At 33.9% G+C, this 22,833-nt stretch overlaps 2 protein-coding genes and 1 non-coding gene across 3 annotated transcripts; 1 reads left to right on the top strand and 2 right to left on the bottom strand.

The window, feature by feature from the left end:
- Positions 1–1,514: 1,514 nt before the first annotated feature.
- On the bottom strand, positions 1,515–8,715 carry LOC121422986 (aquaporin-8-like). Its single transcript, XM_041618251.1, has 5 exons — positions 8,240–8,715; positions 4,044–4,170; positions 3,266–3,516; positions 2,559–2,693; positions 1,515–1,974 (listed from the first exon to the last, which is right to left on the bottom strand). Exons 1-5 carry the CDS (start codon positions 8,476–8,478, stop codon positions 1,929–1,931), a joined length of 798 nt encoding a protein of 265 aa, XP_041474185.1. The 5' UTR covers positions 8,479–8,715; the 3' UTR covers positions 1,515–1,928.
- Positions 8,716–13,316: 4,601 nt separating this feature from the next.
- On the bottom strand, positions 13,317–13,398 carry TRNAL-AAG. Its single transcript has one exon. It is a non-coding gene; the product is annotated as a tRNA-Leu (tRNA).
- Positions 13,399–13,529: 131 nt separating this feature from the next.
- On the top strand, positions 13,530–21,369 carry LOC121422672 (peptidyl-tRNA hydrolase ICT1, mitochondrial-like). The gene is made up of 6 exons (XM_041617834.1): positions 13,530–13,846; positions 14,718–14,766; positions 16,747–16,806; positions 17,446–17,528; positions 19,625–19,794; positions 20,954–21,369. Exons 1-6 carry the CDS (start codon positions 13,670–13,672, stop codon positions 21,039–21,041), a joined length of 627 nt encoding a protein of 208 aa, XP_041473768.1. The 5' UTR covers positions 13,530–13,669; the 3' UTR covers positions 21,042–21,369.
- The last annotated feature ends 1,464 nt before the right edge of the window (positions 21,370–22,833 follow it).

Here is a 22,833-nt window from a genome sequence, read left to right on the forward strand (position 1 = left end):
CGACGCATCGAAACAAGTTTGATCGAATTCGGCTTGATGAATATCGCACCCATCTGGTTGACCACGCAAGCGAAGTCATCCAGTCGTTCTATCAGACATGTAACGTTCGACTAGATAGTACGAATAACAATTCCAACATCGATCCGATACAGATGTTGACCTTGCCGTTTTCTTTAGATTTACCAAATACACTTGGCGATGTCGGCTTGTCAATTCCGATATCACTACGACAGGAAACCGTCAGACAGTTGTCGTCAGTGCAAAACGATCTCGTCAAGAGACGACCACGGAAGAAAGTGTCGTTCACGAGTGCGCCATCGGTCAAGTGGTTCAAGAAAGATGATAGGATTGAACTGCCAACAAACAGATTAGGGAAACGTAATCTCATCGCCATGTTAAGACAACTCGTACTGCCACAGAGGAGATATAGACCGAAAGAAGAGAGTACGTGCAAAAAGAAAGTTATACCTATCCTTACGAAAAAATATAAGCGACTTAGAGCATGATTGAGTATATTCGCAGTAAAATCCTTATGACCGCATTTTTTTTTCGAAAAACAAATTTCATGAAATACAAAAACATACAACTTGAACAGGAACGGTATAATAATAACGCAGATACCAAGAAAAATAAAAGTGGAAGCAATTAACAGCATCGACATCAAAACCACAATAAGAATAACATTTTGATGGTGAACTTGAGATTCGCTTGCAGTATTGATGAAATGAAACATTTAGGCGTCTTTATTGTTCTATATAGAATAAATAGTAAGAATGGTCGAGGAATAGCTATATTTCCAGAAAATAAATGAAGTGAACACAGACAATGTTTATAAACTAGGTGGCAAGTTTATTACCAGTATAAATCAGATTTTTTTTTACAAAGGTGACTTTATTCGTAATTTGATTATTGATCAATTCAAATCATGTTTTGTGTAATTATTTACATATCGTGAATTAATTGCACTTAACTGATATTCAAAATATTGTTTTACAAAAAAAACCCACCTCAACTCGTACTTGGTCTAATTCCATGTATTCCTACAACAGTGCATGGCTTCCATTTGGTTTTGTTTACACATTTAAATCTAAAATGAAATGACTGTTAGCAATTGAACATGAAAGACAAACTATGTTTTATCATAATTTCTACTTGAATTTATTTGATAATTGTGTCATGATCTGTTTCGTACAAGCTTACTCTTAACCTTGCTAAATAATTAAATAAGTCTAAACTACAAGAGTGCAATAACAACGCTTAATTCAACGATTCATTCTTAAAACTGAAGCAGTGATTAAAAAATGAACAAAACAAAAGCTAAGATTGGCAATATATACAGAAAAGAAGATATCGAAGTAGCAAAGCACTTAAAATTATACAACTACTCACCTTTATTTAACAGGTCAAAGAAATATTTTAAAGAATGTGCCAGAAAGATTATACTTGGTGCTGACTTATCTGCTTATGTAATTTTGCTTTTAAAGTACTTCACTACTATGTACACTATTTTTTTCATTGTGTGTGTTGCTATTTGATAAATCGTACAGAAATAATACAATATTTCTCTTTACCAGATTTAATGTTTGTATTCAACATATCTAAAATTTACAGAAGGTTGTATAGACTTCCGATATTTTCTCGAAATGTAAATATCTTGAATGTCTATCTCTTAAGCATGAAAATATCAATAGTTTCACGTGCGACTTTGTTTTAACAGTATAGAGTAAGTAGTTCATCCCTATATAATCTAGTTTAGAGTGTATTTCATATTTTTGTGATATATCGGGATAGAAGTTATTTTTCATTAACCAGGGAAACTTTTGTTATTTATGGTTAGGCAACAAGGATGTGAAGTTTGTGATAACCCTCTTTCATTGTTACGTAGTCTAGAGTGAGAACATGTTGACCTATATGGTAGTTGTCTTGACTTAATGTTTGAGGATGAAACGCTTCTTCCTATCTCCGAGAATCAACCTAAAAAAAGAAAAAAGATGAGGGATAGAAAATTAGATCAATATTGTACATTATTATTTTGTTAACTTATCGTCACATCTTACCACTAAAAAAAACAACCTTTGTCCCGCACTGTCCTATAAAGCTGTTACGAAGAATCGAATAGTATGATGTGGCTTAACAACAACAATTATACGATTAATTTAATGCCATAGGGGACCTGATCCAAATTCTATGCTTTCCCTTCCTCCATGATGCAGTATTGAATTTCTAATATAATTATTAAAATACTATTTTGAATCTATTGTTATCTTATATTGCTATGTAATATGAATTGTATATTTCATAATGGTTTTGATTTGTATAAACTCTATTTACTTTGCTGTTTTTGTGGAAATATACGAAATGAATTGAAAGTAATGTTTTTTTAGTGGGGGGGGGGGGGCAAGACGCAATTTCTAAAAAAGTTGAAATCAAGTATTTTGTGCACACCTTTGGTGAATCTTGTGAAAATTTTCCGTTAAAATGTAAGTTTTTAAAATTTCTGAAGGGGGGGGGGGGCACTGACTGCCCCTCGCCCCCCTACTCGCTGCATACGGACATACCTGTAGAAGAGCCCTGCCAAGAGACCACCAATGGCTGGACCAGCCCAGTAGATGTAGTGTTCTGCCCAGAAGCCTGAGATGACCGCGGGTCCAAAGCTACGGGCTGGGTTGAAAGAAGCTCCAGTGCAATGATACCTGCAATATTGAGAGAGGGGATGGAAGCAGGGGTGGGAATATTTCACATATTGTTTAATGCATTATAACTTGGCAATATCTGCTGTACTGTCTACTTTAACTATTTCCTACTCATAGATCATCTAAACACATAGGCCTAGCATGTAGCATGAGAAAAAAGAGAGGCACAGCCTTTTGGAAGTTCTAAATCGAGCGAAACCTTGACCCTTTTAAAAAGAAAAATGTAAATTTAAATCTAGAATATATATTGACATAATATTCATAAAATGATATCATATTTCATCTTTTCGTGTTCTTTCACTTTCTTCTGCTTCTTTTCCCTTTTCCCCCTAATGGTCGTGAAACTCTTGGGGATAAAGTGCCCCAAAGGTTCCCTTTTTATGTGACGGGACAAACTATCATTTCCCTAGCAAATAAGATGTTGTCGCTATTTCTCTTGGTCAATCGTTACAAGTAATTTGTAGGCCTACATATTGTATTCATGATTGAAATTGATAACATACATAGCATAAAAACGAGGTAAATCATTATGTCCCGCAGTTATATATATAATTTGAAAGATTGGCACTTACGCGCAAATGATACTGACGAGGACCGCGAATCCGTAGGCGAGAGGGCCGGTGACCTGGCGGGCTTTCTTGTCAAGGTTAGCCATGAGGTAAACGAGATAGATCATGGTACTGAGGATGGCCTCAATGACCACGGCTGTACCAGGGGTCATGTCGATTTGTCGGTTGGCGTCATACTTATCGTAAGGTACAAGGCCGCGGTACTGGTTGCAGCCTCCTTTGATGTCGTAGTAGGAGTCATTGAGGACTACAGCCTACAGGAGAGAAATTGAAAAAGTAAAGGGAGAAATGAATTCATTACCCTCCTCCGCCCCCCCTCCATCATCATCATCATCATCACCATCACCACCACCATCATCATCATCATCACCATCATCATCATCACCATCACCGTCATTATCACCACCACCAGCTTTATCATCATCATCATCATTTATATCATCATTATCATCATAATCAATCATCATCATCATCATCGCCATTATCCTTATAATCATCATCATCATCATCATCATCACCATCATCATCATCACCATCCTTATTATCATCAATATCACCATCATCATCATCATCATCATCACCATCCTTACGATCATCATCAACATCATCATCATAATCACCACCATCCTTATCACCATCATCATCGTCATCACCATCATTATCACTCATTGCATCTCATATTAAGTAATGTCGTAACAATGAACAATGATTTCATTGAACAAATTATAAATCTCTATTATTTGATCCTCAATATTATTGATATTGATACTCCAAATATTACCTTGATAAATGCAGCCCCTATCAGAGCTCCGACGATCTGGACAATGAAATACAAGATGGCAGCGATTGCGTTGACTCCTCCAGCCAATGCCATGGCAAATGTTAATCCTGGATTGAAGAGACCTCCACTGTGCATTAGCAAGAAAAAAGGGAAAGACAATTATGGAAGGGTAAGGGAAAGGGTGAGGGAAAGAAATAAAGAAAGGGAAAGAGAAAGAAAAATGGAAAGAGAGAAAAAAAGAAGATAAATATAAAGAGATTATTGTAATTGACCAAATGTTCGCGACTGTTCATTGTCAAATCTTATAATATCTACATCTCTTACTTACACTTACATCTCTTTACACTTTGAAAAACCCCTGGGAATTAAAAAAAAAAATACATGTGGGTAAATTTTTCACATATAATCTTGGGTTTGGGTCTCATCTATCCAATGAAGGTAAAAGTTTTGTCAGAATGTTACACTTGAGTGAGCACTGTCCATTTCTGTAAAGCTCGCAGAAATCTGTTTGCGCAGAAATGCTTGTTTTCATGCTGTATCAAGGGGAAAGGGCGAAATCAAACTTACCCTACGAAAGATTTATCATACTTTTCCCTTGCACTTTTAGTCAATTGAAATAAAACGGATACATTCAAGCATTTTGTACAATTTTGCCACCCAAATTGAAATTTCAACACATAGTAAGCACAACCTTTACCCTATTTTTGCCAACTGAATCTGAACAAAAGTTTATATCAGACATCTCCAGATTTTTTTCACTAAGTTTTTATCATTGAAAGTGGGTTTACATTTCATTTTTCATTTATTACTTGTTTCTCCACACTTTCCCAAGCTTAGCAATGATTAACAAACTGAAAATCAAGCTTAAGCCATTTATAAATCACAGCTCAGTGAAAAGCAAATATCGTCACGATGGCCTCAGTGTGTGGGGGAGTGGGGTGGGGCGAAATGCACTCTTCAGAGTGTTTTGGGCAAGGAACAAGTCAAACAAGGTAGAAGGTATCTTCAAATAAGTTTTACTAGCTAAATTCCATGTGCTCTTCATGATTAAGGTCTACTTTCATTCGCATAACTATTTCAAAAATCTGCGCAAATCATTTTTCACTAACTTTTCAAAACTAAGTGGTGCTCACTCAAGCGGAAATATTTTTCGACAGTTATATCGTCATTTGCATTAATGGATCTGTACCAATGTTAAAATGTGGAAAAATCTTCAGGATATTACAAATGTATAATTTCACAGGATTTTTTCAAAGTGTAAACTTTTTTTTGATACGCACTGTATATAGTGGCTATGTAAAATCGTCTTTCCCCATGAAAATTCACGACAGATGAAAATAGAATAAAAATAGCCAATGAAAAAAACATGTACATTTATACTATAAACATATACCTGTATAGAACAATCATTTCAATTTACAGAACAACAGGGAAGAAACCCTCAAAAGTTAGTAAGCAATAATGTAGACATATCAGAACTATGTTTAAAAATGTATTTCTTTATTTGACGTCGCAATATATTACCATCAACACTTAGAATACTATCTATACTTATCGTATGTCTAAATTTGCTATTGAATTGAATTGAAAATCACGTTTATTTCCTTCAAACAGATACAAAATAATATTTGACATAGTAACGAATACAGTATATATTTCGACACAATTTTGAAGGAGGCGAAAACCCGGAAAGCAGAGCTTGAGTTGGGGTCGCCAGATACAAATAAATAACAAGTTACGTACTGTAATGACATCATATATTTAATTGCATATAAATAAGAAAGTTAAGAGTAGAAAAGAAACATACAGTAGATGGAGAAGGGGAGAAGAAATGTAGGCACTAGAAGATAAGTTCATTTGAATAACAGAGTAAACTGTTATTATTACTAACGGAGCAGCTATTGGCGTATAGCGTTGGGCCGTGCCCCCCAAAAGATTCCACGAGTCAACGGAAAAAATAAGGAGAAAAGGAAATAAAACAAACGGAAAGGAAAAAAAAGGGGTAGAATGTTTTTCCGATTTTCTAAATATATTGTAAAAATGTCTTAAAATAAACAAACAAATAAATAAAAAAATGTGGTCGCTCGTTTCGCTCACGACTTTGAGAATTTTGTTCATTTCTACACCATGTTTGGTCCCATCGATATTAAGAGCTCATTACGCACTCCATATATCTAAACTATGTTAATAACAGTAACCTGTATTTCGTTAGTATTTTTTGTAAATATTTTTTTCCAGTCCTAAATTGTTTCGGCTTATAAGAGTGCTAAATAACCAAGCCAACGGTTTAAGTAAACATTTTGATTTGTCATAAACTAAGCGAACTGCGTTTTTGTTCGTTGAGTCATCATCAGTCTGCGTCACGTGATTATAACCCAATATATTTTTGTTAATGATATCAATATTTCAGTTTTATTTCCTTATATATGCGTACAATTTGAAAGACATTTGACATCGATCGTTTAATCAATTACGTATATTTTAGAACTCAGGGAATGCATCCTTTTGAAAGACATTTTTAGTTAATAATATCAACAAAATTAGTATCATCTCCGAGATTGGAAAGCAGGAGTTTATCGATTGAGAATTATAATCCAAACATATATCAAATATTAATCCTACAGTTATATTGAAAAAAACACACACGAAACTTTGTAAATTTCAGTTTGGAATATTGTTATGAATATATTTTCGAAAGAACTACATGAAATAAATGCATTAATCAAACATGCTGACTTATAACCGCCTTAAAATAACATATAGTAATCATCATCCGTACACTGTATACATGCGAGTACATACTTCTTTTCAATCAGAATCCTAGACTAAACATGTTAAAAGTGTAACTTAATGCCGCCTCCATATAAGTCGTTGGTTAATACATGAAAGGCTAAACTTATCTCATGTATCATTTTATACTCATTACTGAGCTTTTTATCAAAACAGAATTCAGTAAAAACAAATATAACCTGAACTACATAAATACATTAAAGGCTACAAATTCAACGATAAATCAAAGAGAATAATAAATAAGGATGAGGAAAAGGGGAATTGAATAAAATTGAGGAAAGAAAAACAATAAGACAGAATTTGTATTATTAAATTAAGTCGTTTAAATTTGATTGATAGATGCAGTAGCATCGGACTATATAAATATTTGGCATATAGGTTGGCGGTGTTTAATAACTATAAAATAGGAGTTGAAAATGAAAATGGAATTTTAAATGTTTTTTGTCATATATACATTTACACGACAGGCAGTCTGGTAGTTGACATGTCTTTGTTTCACATGATTATGAAAATACACATACAAATATCATTAACACAATAAAAATGCTATGTTGTGCTTTGATCATTTTTGTTGTTTTAGGTGTCATTTTATAAGGAACGAGAACAAACTGATAAATGTTTTTTTTTCTCTTTGAAATTTAGATGCTGCCGCTTGTTACCTATTACCCTGTATTTGATTTTAGTAAGCCTGAGTGACGTAAGTTGCATAAATGAAAGTAGGGGATTTTTTTTAACTTCGTTTTGTTTTGATGAATCTCACGACCTAGCAAGGTCACCATTTTGATAATCATAATTATATGTCCGTAATAAGATACAGTCGTATAGCAATTGGAAAGAGTCGTCATTAATAGAAACGCCATAAAAGAAGCCCGTGTCCTACTTTGCACATTAGGGGGTTAAGATATAATATATATTTATTTATGTAATTTGTGATGAACCACCGAAGCAATTACTTCAAAATTTGATAAATATCGAAAACTTTTAACCAAAACTTAGAACTATAATAATTTTAGCTCAAACTCTTTCTTTCTTTTCTTCTAACTGAAGATTAAGAATTTAACTTTGTTGAATTACTATTACCATATATTCATAACAACTTGAAACTTAATTGTTTTATCTTGGCAGTCTATCACTTTTTTATTCTTCTCTTTTTTTCCTCTCTTCCTTATTCACACATTTTTATTTTGTTTTCTTGGATGTCAAACCAGTTTAAAGGTGCTTCGTCCAATCATGCTTTTAGCTTATGTTGCAACACCTTTGTATGTTCATTATTGACATTGTTATATATATTATATTTATTGTCTGTGTATTCTTTTACATTGTACATTGTGAACATGCATGAATGAATAAATAAATAAATGAATGAATAAATAAATAAATACATAAATAAATAAATAAAGAATTACCTGACATTCAAGAATGCTGAGCAGAGGAAGGCAATTCCCAGTCCTTCTGCGAATGCAATCAGAGTTACATCCATCGTAGTTACTGCCATACAGGCTAGGAAGGTATAGATCATGGTTCCAGCGAACTCAGCGAATGTCGACTGGATGAACTTCTCGAAGATCGACGTCGCTTTCGACAGTTCGACGATGTCGCTGGCATCGATCGAAATTTTGTCATCTCTATCTCTCCTGCGCGCCATTTTTTGTATTGCAACTCAATCTGAAATTTATCCCAAAATATGTTCCAAATGGGGATTTAGAGTAGCAGCCTTACGGTGACTAAATGATGCCAGTATACTGGATAGCAGATGAATGGCTTTCCTGAGGTATAACTGCCAAAGATTGTAGAAGAAACAAACAAGCGTGAAGAGAAAAAATGGCGGTAAAAGAACCTTATGAGCAAGTGGTTTTTTCATAAACGGGCTACACCTTGGTATTTTGCACGGACGCACACGCAAATATATCACTCGAAGAATAGTTCGGGGCCCTTTAACATAAAACTTAAAGATTGATAGTAGAGCTGGTTTTTAAAACTGGTTGTATTCGTTTTTATGTGCAATCGATGGTAAAAGTCAATGGTACAATGGATTGTTAAGCGAAGTGGTACAGGGCCCTAATTATTTATGAAGAAGACGCCACGCTATTGGATGGTTCTAACGGCATTTGTTTGAATAGTTGCAAAAGCAAAGTATACATATTATTAATGATTAACCCAAGATGATGTTTGGGGAATGTTTGGTATATGAGTGTTGAGATGATCAGATAAATGTACATGAGCTTCACCTCTCCCTATAAAGCCATTTTGGATGTTTGTTTTACATGAATATTTCAAACCGTTTAATCAACACATGTCCTTTTTCAGTCTCCCGTCGCTTTTAATGGTAAACATATATTCGCATTCTTATTTCCAGTCACTTCATCATAATACATTTAAAGGTAAAGCTGGTGCACGAACAATGAAAGGTTGATTTAAATGAATATAGAAAAATGAAAAACATAATAGTACTGAGGTCATCATTGATAAAAACATACATTTTTAAGTTTCACAAAGCATTACACTGGTATGCACAGAGCGAGTGTTTCTAACCGATAAATACTGGTTGAATTTTACAACTTTTGTCTTCTGGAGACATTATTTACCAACAATTTATTTTCAACAATCCTTTTTATGTTCAATAAATAGTTAAAACACTTCAAATCTGAAATAATTATGATAAGATGAAAAAATCACTATTTACCCCAGGGATCCCCTAAGTAGTATCTATAGAAAACCCATATATTCTTCACCATTCGCTGTAAACAGGTAAAAAAGCACGTTTGTTTAAGATCAAGTCCACCCCATAAAGATTTTGATTTGAATCTATAAAGAATCAAACAAGCATAATGCTTAAACTTCATCAAAATCAGATGTAAAATAAGAAAGTTATGACATTTTAAAGTTTCGCTTTTTTCACAGAATTGTCAAATGTACAACTCGGTAACATACAAATGAGAGAGTCGATGATGTCCATCACTCACTGTTTCTTTTGTTTTTTATTGTTTGATTTATACAATATATTTTGATTTTTATCAATTTGACATTTAGGACCAACTTAACTGAACCACATAAAGTTAAACATTGCTAATTCCACATGTTTAGGGTGGAACAAAACTCACTTTCACATGACAAAGGGGGGGGGGGGGAAATAAGAATATTTCATACTTCATGTAATAGAATACAAAAGAAAAAGTGAGTGAGTGATGTCATCAGTTCCCTCATTTGCATACTGACCGAGATGTGCATATAACTATTTTGCAAAATTAGGCGAAGCTTTAAAATGTCATAACTTTCTAATTTTACATCCGAATTTGATGACATTTTCAGTGATGTGCTTGTTGGATTTTTCACTTTTTATTAAAATCAACTTTTTGTTGGGGTGAACTTGTCCTTTAAGCATGTTTGTTGAACAAAAATTTTCGTTTAAACTTTTAAACAAATTATATAAAGGTTTAAACAAGTTATTTAAAAAGTAGAAAAAAGGTGTTTAAAAGTTTAAACAGTAATGAAAACTAAACTTAAGATTCCTTCTTTATTCAAATATAGCACTCTGGAACATGTTAGTTTTCATCCCAAATAAGTGACTCTAGACCAGGAATGGATCAAGGATTTTCCAAAAGGAAGGGGGGGGGGGCAAATTTTTCGGAGGAATATTTTGACAAGCAAAAAAAAGGTCTTCAATTTCAACTCTGTTTTCATGCCATTTTTACATCACAAATCTTAAATTTGTTTTGGATCAGGCAGTACTCTAGACTGACGTAACATTAACCATGAAACGCCAAAGTCATTAATTTGTGATTAATTTTGCAACCGACGAGACGTCCGGGACATTGAAAAAGTATTACTTCAGCAACCAAAGACAAGGATGCCACCAAAGCATGGGGCAGCGTGGGCCCGAGCGTGGGCCTGCGTCGGAGAGCCTGATAATCAACTTTATAAAAATGAGGAAAGAATAGAGGAAAGGGAAAAATGGAAGATGAAAAAAAGAGAAAAAGAGTATTAATGAGAGAGGCTTTAATCATGTAATTTTACGACACCCCTTTGGAGTAACAATTGATAAAAATATAAGGTGTTGCCCCCTCTACAACCCCCACCAAAATACTCTAGAGTCCCCACTTGGATAAATAATGCCATCACAGTCCAAAGTTCAGGTGATTCAGAAATTTTGATTGCTTTAAACATTAACAGACAAACCGCGTACCAGGAGTCACCCTTCAGAGGGAACCAAACACAAATTGCCAGTTAAAGATTAACCATGTTCACACAATTTCGAAGAGTTTTCGTATTATTCATCTTCGCGTCCATGTACCCATCTCATGAGTGGGTCCATAGTGTACCACCACTCAGAACCAGACTTTGAGCGAGTTATATATCGCTTATTTATGTTTATTTACTGAGGTCATGATTAAACAAATAGTGTTCAAAGGAGGCACCTAAACTTAATTGTATTTCACGATTTCACACCAGATTCAGTTCATCATCATTATTGTTTGATTATGGACTCATTGATTTAAAAACTGGAAATTAATATTAAAAAAGGTTCATCTGTATATCTTATGGGGGTGTGTGTGTGTGGGGGGGGGGGGTAACTTCAATAATTGATTATCTTGGTGCGTATTATGAAGTCATAATTCTTCAATTAATAATATATTGTCATAAAGTTGATGTCACTATATCAGCGAATGAAATAAAATTTGAAAACATACACACTTTTTTTTACACATTTTATTGTCATTGTACACCATAAAAACGAACCAATTGAAATGATTACATTGCTAAACAACGGTATGGGTGTGCAACTGCTCCTTCTGTTAAATAATGGAGCTATGTGTTAACTGAATTAATCAAAATGGCTGAAAAAGAAAATTGCACCCAGCTGATCATTTCATCTGTATTAGATTTACAAGTTATTATAGGAGTGTATTTTTAATATAATTTATGCTGAGTATATTCGAGGGCTCCGAAAGAGAACATATTTTGTTCTTAATATTGGACAAACTCTTGATAAATAAGTGACATAAATAATGTCCACTATCAGAGTTTCAATAATATTGACGATGAATCTTAACCGATTTTAATCGATTTATGTATACACTTTCATAAAAAAATGCACTGTGATGATGTATGCCCATTCAGGACAAGAACATGAATTATATCACAGTATAGACTAGACATAATGTAATTAGAACATATTTAAGAAGTAATATTATCTTTCTATCACTGCAGGGGCGGAACGGTTTTGAAGGTGTGTGTGTATGGAACGGCGGGGGGGGGGGGGGCTGACAATTGTAGAAAATCACAATCAGATTGTAATTTTTACGTGTTAATTTGTCCTGACTTTGGTCCCTCAGCCCCAGTTCCGCGGTTCCGAAGCACATTACGATCGGACGTATCTTTTTCTTGATCTGTATCGGAGTTCAGTTCCCATCAGTGTGCATACAAGGCTTAGGCCTACGCAGTGTAATGTGATTTATTTTTCAAAATCGTTATCAATGTTATTTTTAAAATGATAACAATATAGCCTATATTTGTATTTGGCTCATTGGAAAAAGTATTAATGAAGGGGGGGGGGGGCTTTGTTGGTTGGGTATAACGTAGGAAGCAGATGAATTTTTTGCAAAGTCTGATTTTATTTTATTTACCAAAATAAAAACAATAACATTACAACATAATACATCATATGATAAAATAACATTGGATGGGTCGCTCTGCTCAGCTGAGCCATTTGACAGTCACTGTTCTGCCGAGGGGTCCAGCTATATAAAAATAAACAAGATGAAATTCACATTACAAAAATAAATTCATTAACAATTTTGTATAACATAAAAGCAACATCAGTTAAAGGGGGAGAGAACAGCAACCCCACCCTATCCTACAGTACGTAAAAACTGATTCCACCCACTGGCACCCCAATTATATTTTTGAACTTTGGTTTAAAGGGAAATAGTATTCAGGATTTGGTCATTAAGTGTCCTAATGAACTTGTTATAATTAGAAGATGATTTTATATAAGGAGATAAAGAATTGAATTGCAATAGTTGTGATAAATAGTATTAAAAAAAATATTTTAAGTAAGGGGCACTGAGATCATGAATGATTTTGAAAATCAAGAATTTATACATTTTTGTCGACGACATTCCAAAGATTAGGATTTGGTGAATATTACAGTTCGATACGATTTTATGTTTGATTGAACTTATAATTATTATTCTTCCAGCTCTGTTTTGCAACTTTTGCAATTGGGTAACACATCCTTTCTTACTAGAATCGTACTCTATCAGCAGAGTAAAAAATGAGAAGAAAAATTGATTGGTATAACTAAATTTCAAGCCAGCCTCATTAAAACTTTGTCGAAGACGGCTCCAAAAACGTTTGAGTTTGCTTTTTACCATGGACCCCATGCTTCTACAGTGAATTAAAAATGTCCCTCACGTCAGTCCAGCTGGATCTTCATTTTACTGGATCTTCATTTTACTACTTACTTAAAAAAATTAAAAGATGTGGCAGCGGTGGGATTCGAACCCACGCCATCGAAATGACTGGTGCCTTAAACCAGCGCCTTAGACCGCTCGGCCACGCTACCTTCATGTCTTCCCAAGTGATATCATGATATATTAAACACGTATTCCGACGAGACAGGAGTGCCCGTGTACATTTCTGCTGTGTGCGTGTGTTGCGCTGAAAGCTAGCTCAAAGCCATAGAGATGTGCTCAAAGCTGAAGCTCGAAGGCTGTGCGCTGCACGACAGTCTAATAATTTACATGCGCATCGTATTATTACACTACAGTCCCATGTATGGGTATCGCCGTATGTAGCTGAATTATCTAATTCTTCCTATTCTTAACAACTGTCAAATGTCGATTATGATGATGAGACGTGCTTTCTGCCTTTTTGGACATCGGAGGAATCTCTTTGTGACACCAAATCGCCTGAATGCTGGACATTTCCAGAGCAATTACAGTTTGAACAAACTGTATCCACACAGCGAGCAAGACTTCACAATTTCAAGTTCAACGAGAAAGTCACATGAGGTACACCACCCAGTAGGATGGGGTCGGGTGTCCTGACACTGTCTTTATACATTTGAAGCCTTTTTCTTTGTCTTTGGATTACACTAAAAATATGAATTCAGTGGTTGTTATCATCTTCTATTTTGTTTTCTATCACTTTATCAATCTATATTTGCTAGTATTATTGATGAAACTTCGCATGAAAATTTTTCCAAATCACCGTAAGGCAAATGACTTTCTACAAATAAAATTGAGTGTCCAGACACAAAACCTGTCCAGAGATACAATAAATGGGTACAATTCTTTGACTACCTGCACATACCTGTTTTACCTGTTAGTACACGAGAGAACAATGACTAACTTAGATTCAGTCAGTGTACCAAATATATTGTTCTCTGTTGAAACGGGTAATTAGGTAGTCAAAAAATTGTGACTGGTACTAGTGGTATTATTGTATGGCAGGTAGTTCCCCCAAGTCTGCGCAGTTCCCCTTGTCTGCGCAAACGCGTATCTGCCCGATTCTAGTGTAGGATGGTTATTTTGTCATTTTGCTATTTTGTTTATTTCCATTATTCTTCAGCTGTTGTACATTTCTGTTCTGTCTATGTTCATTTGCATTTCTTTTCAGCACTGCCCTTGCAGTCTGAACTTAGGTTATTTGAGTTTAATGATATTCAGTTGTCATTCATTCTTCGAAGAATGAATGACAACTGAATATCATTAAACTCAAATAACCTAAGTTCAGACTGCAAGGGCAGTGCTGAAAAGAAACCCTGAATTGGAGTCTATACATTTATACTTCAGCTTAGGATACCACGCTATAAATTCCAAAATATAAAATTTTAGTGTTTATTATTTATTCCTAGTTTACAATTTGTTTCATTCTATTCAGACAACAGATCAGAATTCTGGGTTAAAGTTCAGTGGACAAATTCCAGTTGGTAAGTATAGTTTTGACCCATATGAAGCTTCTTTGAACATATTGATCTCAATGAAAATTACAGTGATTTTAAAAAGTTATTCAGTCATTATTTAAACACCCCTTTATCTTACATGTATTTGGTAACATGGATTATTTGAAACAGGCTTACATAATTAGCTTTTATTCTCAAATTGGCCTCATTTTCAATGCTACACTCCTTTGCTATACTTATGCTATGTATATGTATGCTATGTATGTTTAAAGGTCTAGTGCACCACAGCAAAATGTTGATATGAATCAATGGAGAAAAATCAGACAAGCATAATGCTGAAAATTTCATCAAAATTGGATGTAAAATGTGAAATTTATGACATTTTTGTTTTTGCTTATTTTTCACAGAATAGTTATATTCAAAAGTAGTCACATGCAAATGAGAGAATCAATAATGTCTCTCACTATTTCTTTTATTTTTTTATAATTTGAATTATACTATATTTCAATTTTCACAGATAAGGACCAACTTAACTGAACTATAAAATGTTAAACAATGGTAGCTCCACATGTTTATTGAGAAATAAAACTTTTTTCATAGGACAAAGAGAAGAAAATTAGAATATTTCATGTTTCTTATAAAACACAAAAGAAATAGTGAGCGGGTGACATCATCAGTATCCTCATTTACATCTCGACTGGGCTGTGCATATAACCGTTTGTGAAATAAAGCAAAACTTTAAAATGTCATTAACTTTCTTATTTTACATCCGATTTTGATGAAATTTTCAGTGTTCTGCTTGTTGGCCTTTCCTCTTTTTATTCAAATCAACTTGTCCTTAAGTTGCAAGTTAATTTTTTTTTAAGTTTGATGTGGAAACTGATTTTGAGGTTACCAATGCATTCATTAAATGCATTGTCGATTCAGGATTACAATTGTTATTTTCATTAAAATGTATTTGATTAATATTTAATAAAAATTAAAAAAAATCAAATTTCATAGATATTTTCATGGAGATTTAAGCTTATATAATCGAGAGATCATGTTGCTTTAAAATGTGCACAGAATATAATTTTTTTTCTTTTTCGATGTAGTTAGAATGTATTTTTTAGGGCTGTGCTAGTTTTGTTATAATTGTTATAATTTTTATCATTATATCCATTATTTTATTTACTATTTTATTTTATTCATTCGTTATCATTATTGAAATATTTATTTACTTATTTTTTTATAATTTCTATTTTATTGTATTATATTCACTTATTATAATGTTTGTTTTATTGTATTATATATTTATTTATTTACGTATTATTACTATCGTTATTATTTTATTATATTTATTTATATATGTATATTATATATATATATATATATATATGTATATATATATATGTATATATATATATGTATATATATATATATATATATATATATATATTTTTTTTTTTTTTTGGGGGGGGGAGTCACTTTGTGTATAAGGCCAATTAAGGCAACATTTCAAATTTTCCACTAGGTGATTTGTTTGTAGATAGGTGCCATCGTATTTTATTTTATTTTTTTTAGATGGTTGCATCAGTGCCCCTTTTTATAATGGTTACCATTATGGTAACTTCATTATGCAATAGTAACTTGCATGGAATCCTTGATATTTTTTGGCTATTGATGAATGTTGCTATTAAAGTTAACATTGGATGACAAAGTTACCATAATGGTATATTTTCTGCAATGGGGCCCTGATATTTTTGGCCATCTAATGTTCTTCCATCCACACAAAACATCAAAATAATGGAATGAATCTACGTTATCAGTTTATCATGATGGTAAGCATTTTATTTAAAATGTTTTTATTGTATACTTTATTCAAGCACACACTTGTCAAATATATGAATGCTCCGATTGGGTTTTCATGATTTTTATAATACATTTTTTTTATTTTGAAAATGAATGCACAGCAATTACCAATCTCGAGAAAAATAAAGAATATTCAATTATTATTTTTCATTTCAGATAAGTTGATGGTGAAGTACAGCAGAAGTGGTGGAGCAGGGGGTCAAAATGTAAATAAAGGTAATACATTGTTTTCTAACATATGCCAGCTTGAGCTGACAGAAGTATGCCATGTGAAAGAAAATTATGATTATTATTTTTCTTTCAATAGATGAAGCATTGTGATCACTAGTTTACTATTTAAGACACTTGCCCACATCTAATGTAAGGTTATTTTTTTAAATTGAATTTTCATTAGAAAAAAATTTAGATATTGAAAAGAATATGAAACAGGAAATCTTACAAAAGGATAAAAAATTACCAATCTTAGGAGATTCTTTGATTCGAATGAAAGTTAAACTGCTTCTTTCATTTATTTCATGGAATTGGGATACACTTTGCTTTTTTAAAAAGGAAACCTATTCAAAATCCTAATTGAAGTGAATTATTCATAATGTTTAATGTTTCTTTTATTTTTAAATACAGAAACTTGCACAGTTAATATGGGTCTAACAGTGTGAAGATAAAAAACAGATTTCAAAATCTATGAATCGCACCCTGAAATTTATAATAAAATGTTGAATCATAGAACCATTGAATTGATTTGGAAATGATTTCACTTCTAATGCAAACTAATATAATAGTAGCCTATAAATATTTTGTATAGTTCAAGTTAATGAGAAGGATACGTAATGATGTAAGTTATTTCCTTTTACATAGTGGAAACGAAGGTGGATGTCAGGTTTCATGTTGCTACAGCAGAATGGCTACCTCAGAATGTGAGAGATAAACTCCAAGTTCAGGTAATTGTTCATCTTCTAATGTACCATGATGAGGTGTAAGGAGGGGGGGGGGGGGGGTGGACAGTGTGTGTGTGTGGATCAGGGTGTATATGTGATTTGTTTTGGGCGGGGGAGCTATTTGAAGGGGAAGGGTGGGAGGGAAGAGGAGAGAAGTTATTAGTTAAAGGGGAAGTTCACCCTGAAGAAAACTTTGTTGCAAAAATAGCAGAAAAAATAGTAAAAAATATTGGTAAAGTTTTGAGGAAAATCCGTTAAAGAGTAAGAAAGTTATTAGAGTTCAAAGTTTTGGATTTGTGATGTCATAAATGAGCAGCTGCCCAATGTGTTATGTAATATAAAATGCATGAATTTCAAATTTTGCATGGTTCCTGATGGCTTTATTTTGTTTTCTATTCATGATCGGGTGTGAAATAATTTATCTATTGATATACAAAAGGTACAGTGAAAACCATTTTCAATTTTCTGAGAAAATGACATTTCATTGATTTTTTACCATTCGCTATGTAGGAATGCTGCTCGCATATGACGTCACATATCAGATAATTGAAATTCTAATAACTTTTTAATTATTTGATGAATTTTTCTCAAACCTTCGGCAATATTTTTGTCTCACCTGCATAGCAGAGTGAGACTATAGGCGTCGCTTTTCCGACGGCGGTGGCGTCAACATCAAATCTTAACCTGAGGTTAAGTTTTTGAAATGACATCATAACTTAAAAAGTATATGGACCTAGTTCATGAAACTTGGCCATAAGGTTAATCAAGTATTACTGAACATCCTATTAGAGTTTCATGTCACATGACCAAGGTCAAAGGTCATTTAGGGTCAATGAACTTAGACCATGTTGGAGGAATCAACATCAAAATCTTAACCTTAGGTTAAGTTTTTGAAATGTCATCATAACTTAGAAAATATATGGACCTAGTTCATGAAACTTAGACATAAGGTTAATCAAGTATCACTGAACATCCTGCATGAGTTTCACATCACATGACCAAGGTCAAAGGTCATTTAGGGTCAATGAACTTTGGCCGAATTGGGGGTATCTGTTGAATTCCCATCATAACTTTGAAAGTTAATGGATCTGATTCATGAAACTTGGCCATAATAGTAATCAAGCATCACTGAACATTTTGTGCAAGTTTCAGGTCTCATGATTAAGGTCAAAGGTCATTTAGGGTCAATGAACTTTGGCCGAATCGGGGGTATCTGTTGAATTACCATCATAACTTTGAAAGTTTATTGGTCTAGTTCGTTAAACTTGGACATTAGAGTAATCAAGTATCGCTGAACATCCTAAGCTTATTTCAGGTCACATGACCAAGGTCAAAGGTCAATGAACTTTGGCCGAATTGGGTATATCTGTTGAATTACCATCATAACTTTGAAAGTTTATGGATCTGATTCATGAAACTTGTACATAAGAGTAATCAAGTATCACTGAACATCCTGTGCGAGTTTCAGGTCACATGATCAAGGTCAAAGGTCATGTAAGGTCAATGAACTTTGGCCATGTTGGGGTTTTTTGTTGAATAACTATCATATCTCTGTAAGTTTATTGGTCTAATTCATAAAAAGTGGACATAAGAGTAACCATGTATCACTGAACATCTTGTGCGAGTTAGAGTAGTTTTCAAAGTTAGCACTGCTGCTATATTGAACTGCGTGATGCAGGTGAGACGGCCAGAGGCATTCCACTTGTTTATTATTTTTTTCTGCTATTTTTACAATAAAGTTTTTGTCAGGGTGAACTTCCCCTTTAAAAATGTGCCTCTGACGAAGATTCTACTAGGATCGAAAGCTTAGGCCCCTTTTGACTCTAGTTAAAAATGTATTTGGATTGAAGGATGTTTGATTGGGAGGAAAATGTAACTTCTTAGTCGTTAAAGTGTTTTTTTTCTAGGATATATGGGTACTGTGTATTTTCCCCCTTTTTTAATGGGAAGGGGATGCTGAATAATGCAGATAAAAATGTTCAAGGAGAACAGCTTTTTCTGTTGTAAAACATTGTTAGCATAACAATTCACTACCAGCACATGATTTTCCCAATGTAAATACAGAGCACTATATATTCACCGTTTTTGTCCCAATTTAGCAAAAGAATAAAATAAATAGCAGAGGGGAGATGGTATTGGTGTCTGAACGAACGAGGTCACAGATCAGAAACTTCAGTGACTGTCTTCAAAAGATCAGAGATATGGTCGCAGAGGCAGAGCGCAAACCTAAGGAACCAAATGAAAAGGACAAGGCTGTAAGAAGATTAAGGTAAGAAAGTAAAGAAGGGAAAGTCCTCCTGGGGATTAAATTATAAAGCTGTACAGAGTTATCTAATAAATTATGCATGAACAGTAACCTTACTTTGTTCTAGATAAAATACCCCACGTTTTCTGTTTTCACGTAATTGGAATGCATTTCTATAACCCTATTAAAATTTTGAAATATATTGAATTGAATCTGGAAATGTATTAAAGGAGCAAGCGGTTGAGATGAGGGTGACTTCTTGAGGTGAATCCAGCAACCCTCTTAGTTTGTGACTAAACCGGATTGAAACTTGGATGACTTATACCTCGATCACATTTACTCTGGGCGGCTGTACGGCGAGTCAAAACAGTCGTTTAACAATTTTTGTACCAGCTATACATAGGTGGTTTGAATAAAAATGAATAAAACGGCTGTTTTATGACTTGCCGTACAGCGCCGTAGAGCAAATGTGACCGAGGTATTACTGACTTTCACTCATATGCCTCTTTACAATGAGAATTTTGATCTATAAAGATATTAAGCTTATGGGAATCAAAATATAATCTGATTTAGCACCCAAGAAAGGGTTACAGGTCTTGTGTAAATTCGGTCATAATTTTGAACAGCTTTACGAAACACCCGCTGCACATTAAGTGGTATTAATACAGTCAGAAAAATTAGAGAAGTATATCACTGAAATCAAGAATTTTATAGAGTTTCTTATGTTTCATTTTCTGATCTTGAATGAAAGAAAAGAATCATTTTTATGTTTTAAAATAACAGTATTTTACAGTTAAACACAAAGCCAATGCTGCATATTTTAAAAGGAATTTTCTCCTCAGCTCCCTCCATCATTGTTTTGTGACCAGGGTAAAACTTGAATAGGTTCTTAAGGGCGATTTAGCCCCAAATGCTCATGAGAGCCTGGAAACCTAGAAAAAGGGGCCCTAGACACCCCCCATTCATCTCAATGTTAATGCTTATCCAATATTGAAGGTTTACATGTAGACAGTAAGTTGTGAAAAGTAGCCCCCCAAAATATAAAATAAAAATTTGCTTGTTTATGACTTATAAAATGGGAACATTAGAAGCAAAATGATGCTCTGTAGGATTTCCACTGAAAGAAATTTCATTTTTGAAATATAATTGAATTTTCTTGTGTCTACCTTTTATATCATTCTAGAGTGGAATCTGCAAACAGAGAGAGATTAAGAGTGAAAAAGGCACACTCGGCGACCAAGCATGAACGACGGGTTTCCTTTGATGATTGAGCAGCAAAGGAAAAACATTTGAACGAATATATTATTGACTCATTTGACTATGAAGGAGGCCACTTTTAGAAGAAAATGTATGCACAGGAATGTAGGCATATATCAAATGCACAGAATGTGATTTGCTTGAAAAGCTTGGTGGATTTCTCAGCCTGTGTCAGCAGCAACCATTGTTTATATGAGCCAGAAAGAACACTGGATGACATTGGATGAAATTGAGACCAGTGCATCAACATCAAATTCTGGAACAGAGCGTTCATAAAGAAATTTTGTTTCATTTTATTGCATTATTACCATTGCTTTTTTTAGGGGGGTGAGCAAAGAATGGAAATTCATATAAATAAAGATTTTTTTTCTGTTTTTAATATGAAACTAAAAGTGATAAAAAAAAAGTTGAAAAAAAAAAACGTAGATGTGGTTGTGAAGGTTTAATTTGTTCATCTCACTTGTCAAAGTTTTATGCAGCTGGGAGGGGGAGGCATTCATCTACATTTTACTGTAGATAATTACTGCCGCAGGCTTTCAAATCAAATTTTTTCAATATTTTTATGGAAAGTTAAAGGCTTCTTGGGAAGTTATATTATATTGTGAATAGTTATGCCTTTCACCCATTGAATAAGATCGCACTGATCGAGGTTCAAATCCTGCTGGTTCCTAGATTTTTTGACATATTAAACAGATTGATCAGTTATATTTTATTCACTGGGTGAAAGCCATAAGTATTCACATTAAATGTTTTTAGTAATCAGTTTTCACCTGCCCTTTTCCCAATCACCCCTCCCAGAGTAATCTATATCCCTACATAGAAATGAATCTGTGGCTATCCAAAAATTTAGATATAGACACCCCAAATCTGATTTCATAACCTCATATCACCCAATTCTTGCTTTATTTAGTAGGGTGGTAAAAACCTATTAAGATTTTATAACAAGTGGAATGCCTCTGGCCGTCTCACCTGCATCACGCAGTTCAATTTAGCAGCAGTGCTGACTTTGAATACTACTCTAACTCGCACAAGATGTTCAGTGATACATGGTTACTCTTATGTCCACTTTTTATGAACTAGACCAATAAAATTTCAAAGTTATGATGGTAATTCAACAGATACCCCCGATTCGGCCAAAGTTCATTGACCCTAAATGACCTTTGACCTTGATCATGTGAGCTGAAACTCAAACAGGATGTTCAGTGATACTTGATTACTCTTATGTACAAGTTTCATGAATCAGATCCATAAACTTTCAAAGTTATGATGGTAATTCAACAGATACACCCAATTCGGCCAAAGTTCATTGACCTTTGACCTTGGTCATGTGACCTGAAACGTGCACAGGATGTTCAGTGATACTTGATTACTCTAATGTCCAAGTTTAACGAACTAGACCAATAAACTTTCAAAGTTATGATGGTAATTCAACAGATACCCCCGATTCGGCCAAAGTTCATTGGCCTAAATGACCTTTGACCTTAATCAGACCTGAAACTTGCACAAAATTTTCAGTGATGCTTGATTACTATTATGTCTAAGTTTCATGAATCAGATCCATAAACTTTCAAAGTTATGATGGGAATTCAACAGATATCCCCAATTCGGCCAAAGTTCATTGACCCTAAATGACCTTTGACCTTGGTCATGTGACGTGAAACTCAGGCAGGATGTTCAGTGATACTTGATTAACCTTATGTCCAAGTTTCATGAACTAGGTCCATATATTTTCTAAGTTATGACATTTCAAAAACTTAACCTCAGGTTAAGATTTCGATGTTGAATCCTCCGACATGGTCTAAGTTC

The sequence above is a fragment of the Lytechinus variegatus genome, chromosome 10, assembly GCF_018143015.1.
Source record: "Lytechinus variegatus isolate NC3 chromosome 10, Lvar_3.0, whole genome shotgun sequence".
NCBI classification, from domain to species: domain Eukaryota; kingdom Metazoa; phylum Echinodermata; class Echinoidea; order Temnopleuroida; family Toxopneustidae; genus Lytechinus; species Lytechinus variegatus.

Excerpts from the sequence above, each read along its gene's own strand:
- LOC121422986 (XM_041618251.1), bottom strand. The coding sequence starts at position 8,478 with ATGGCGCGCAGGAGAGATAGAGATGACAAAATTTCGATCGATGCCAGC. Across the intron at positions 3,517-4,043 it reads TAGGGGCTGCATTTATCAAG|GCTGTAGTCCTCAATGACTC; the intron begins GTAATATTTGGA and ends TCTCTCCTGTAG. Across the intron at positions 2,694-3,265 it reads CTCGTCAGTATCATTTGCGC|GTATCATTGCACTGGAGCTT; the intron begins GTAAGTGCCAAT and ends TCAATATTGCAG.
- LOC121422672 (XM_041617834.1), top strand. The coding sequence starts at position 13,670 with ATGTCGATTATGATGATGAGACGTGCTTTCTGCCTTTTTGGACATCGG. Across the intron at positions 13,847-14,717 it reads CAACGAGAAAGTCACATGAG|ACAACAGATCAGAATTCTGG; the intron begins GTACACCACCCA and ends CATTCTATTCAG. Across the intron at positions 19,795-20,953 it reads AAGGCTGTAAGAAGATTAAG|AGTGGAATCTGCAAACAGAG; the intron begins GTAAGAAAGTAA and ends ATATCATTCTAG.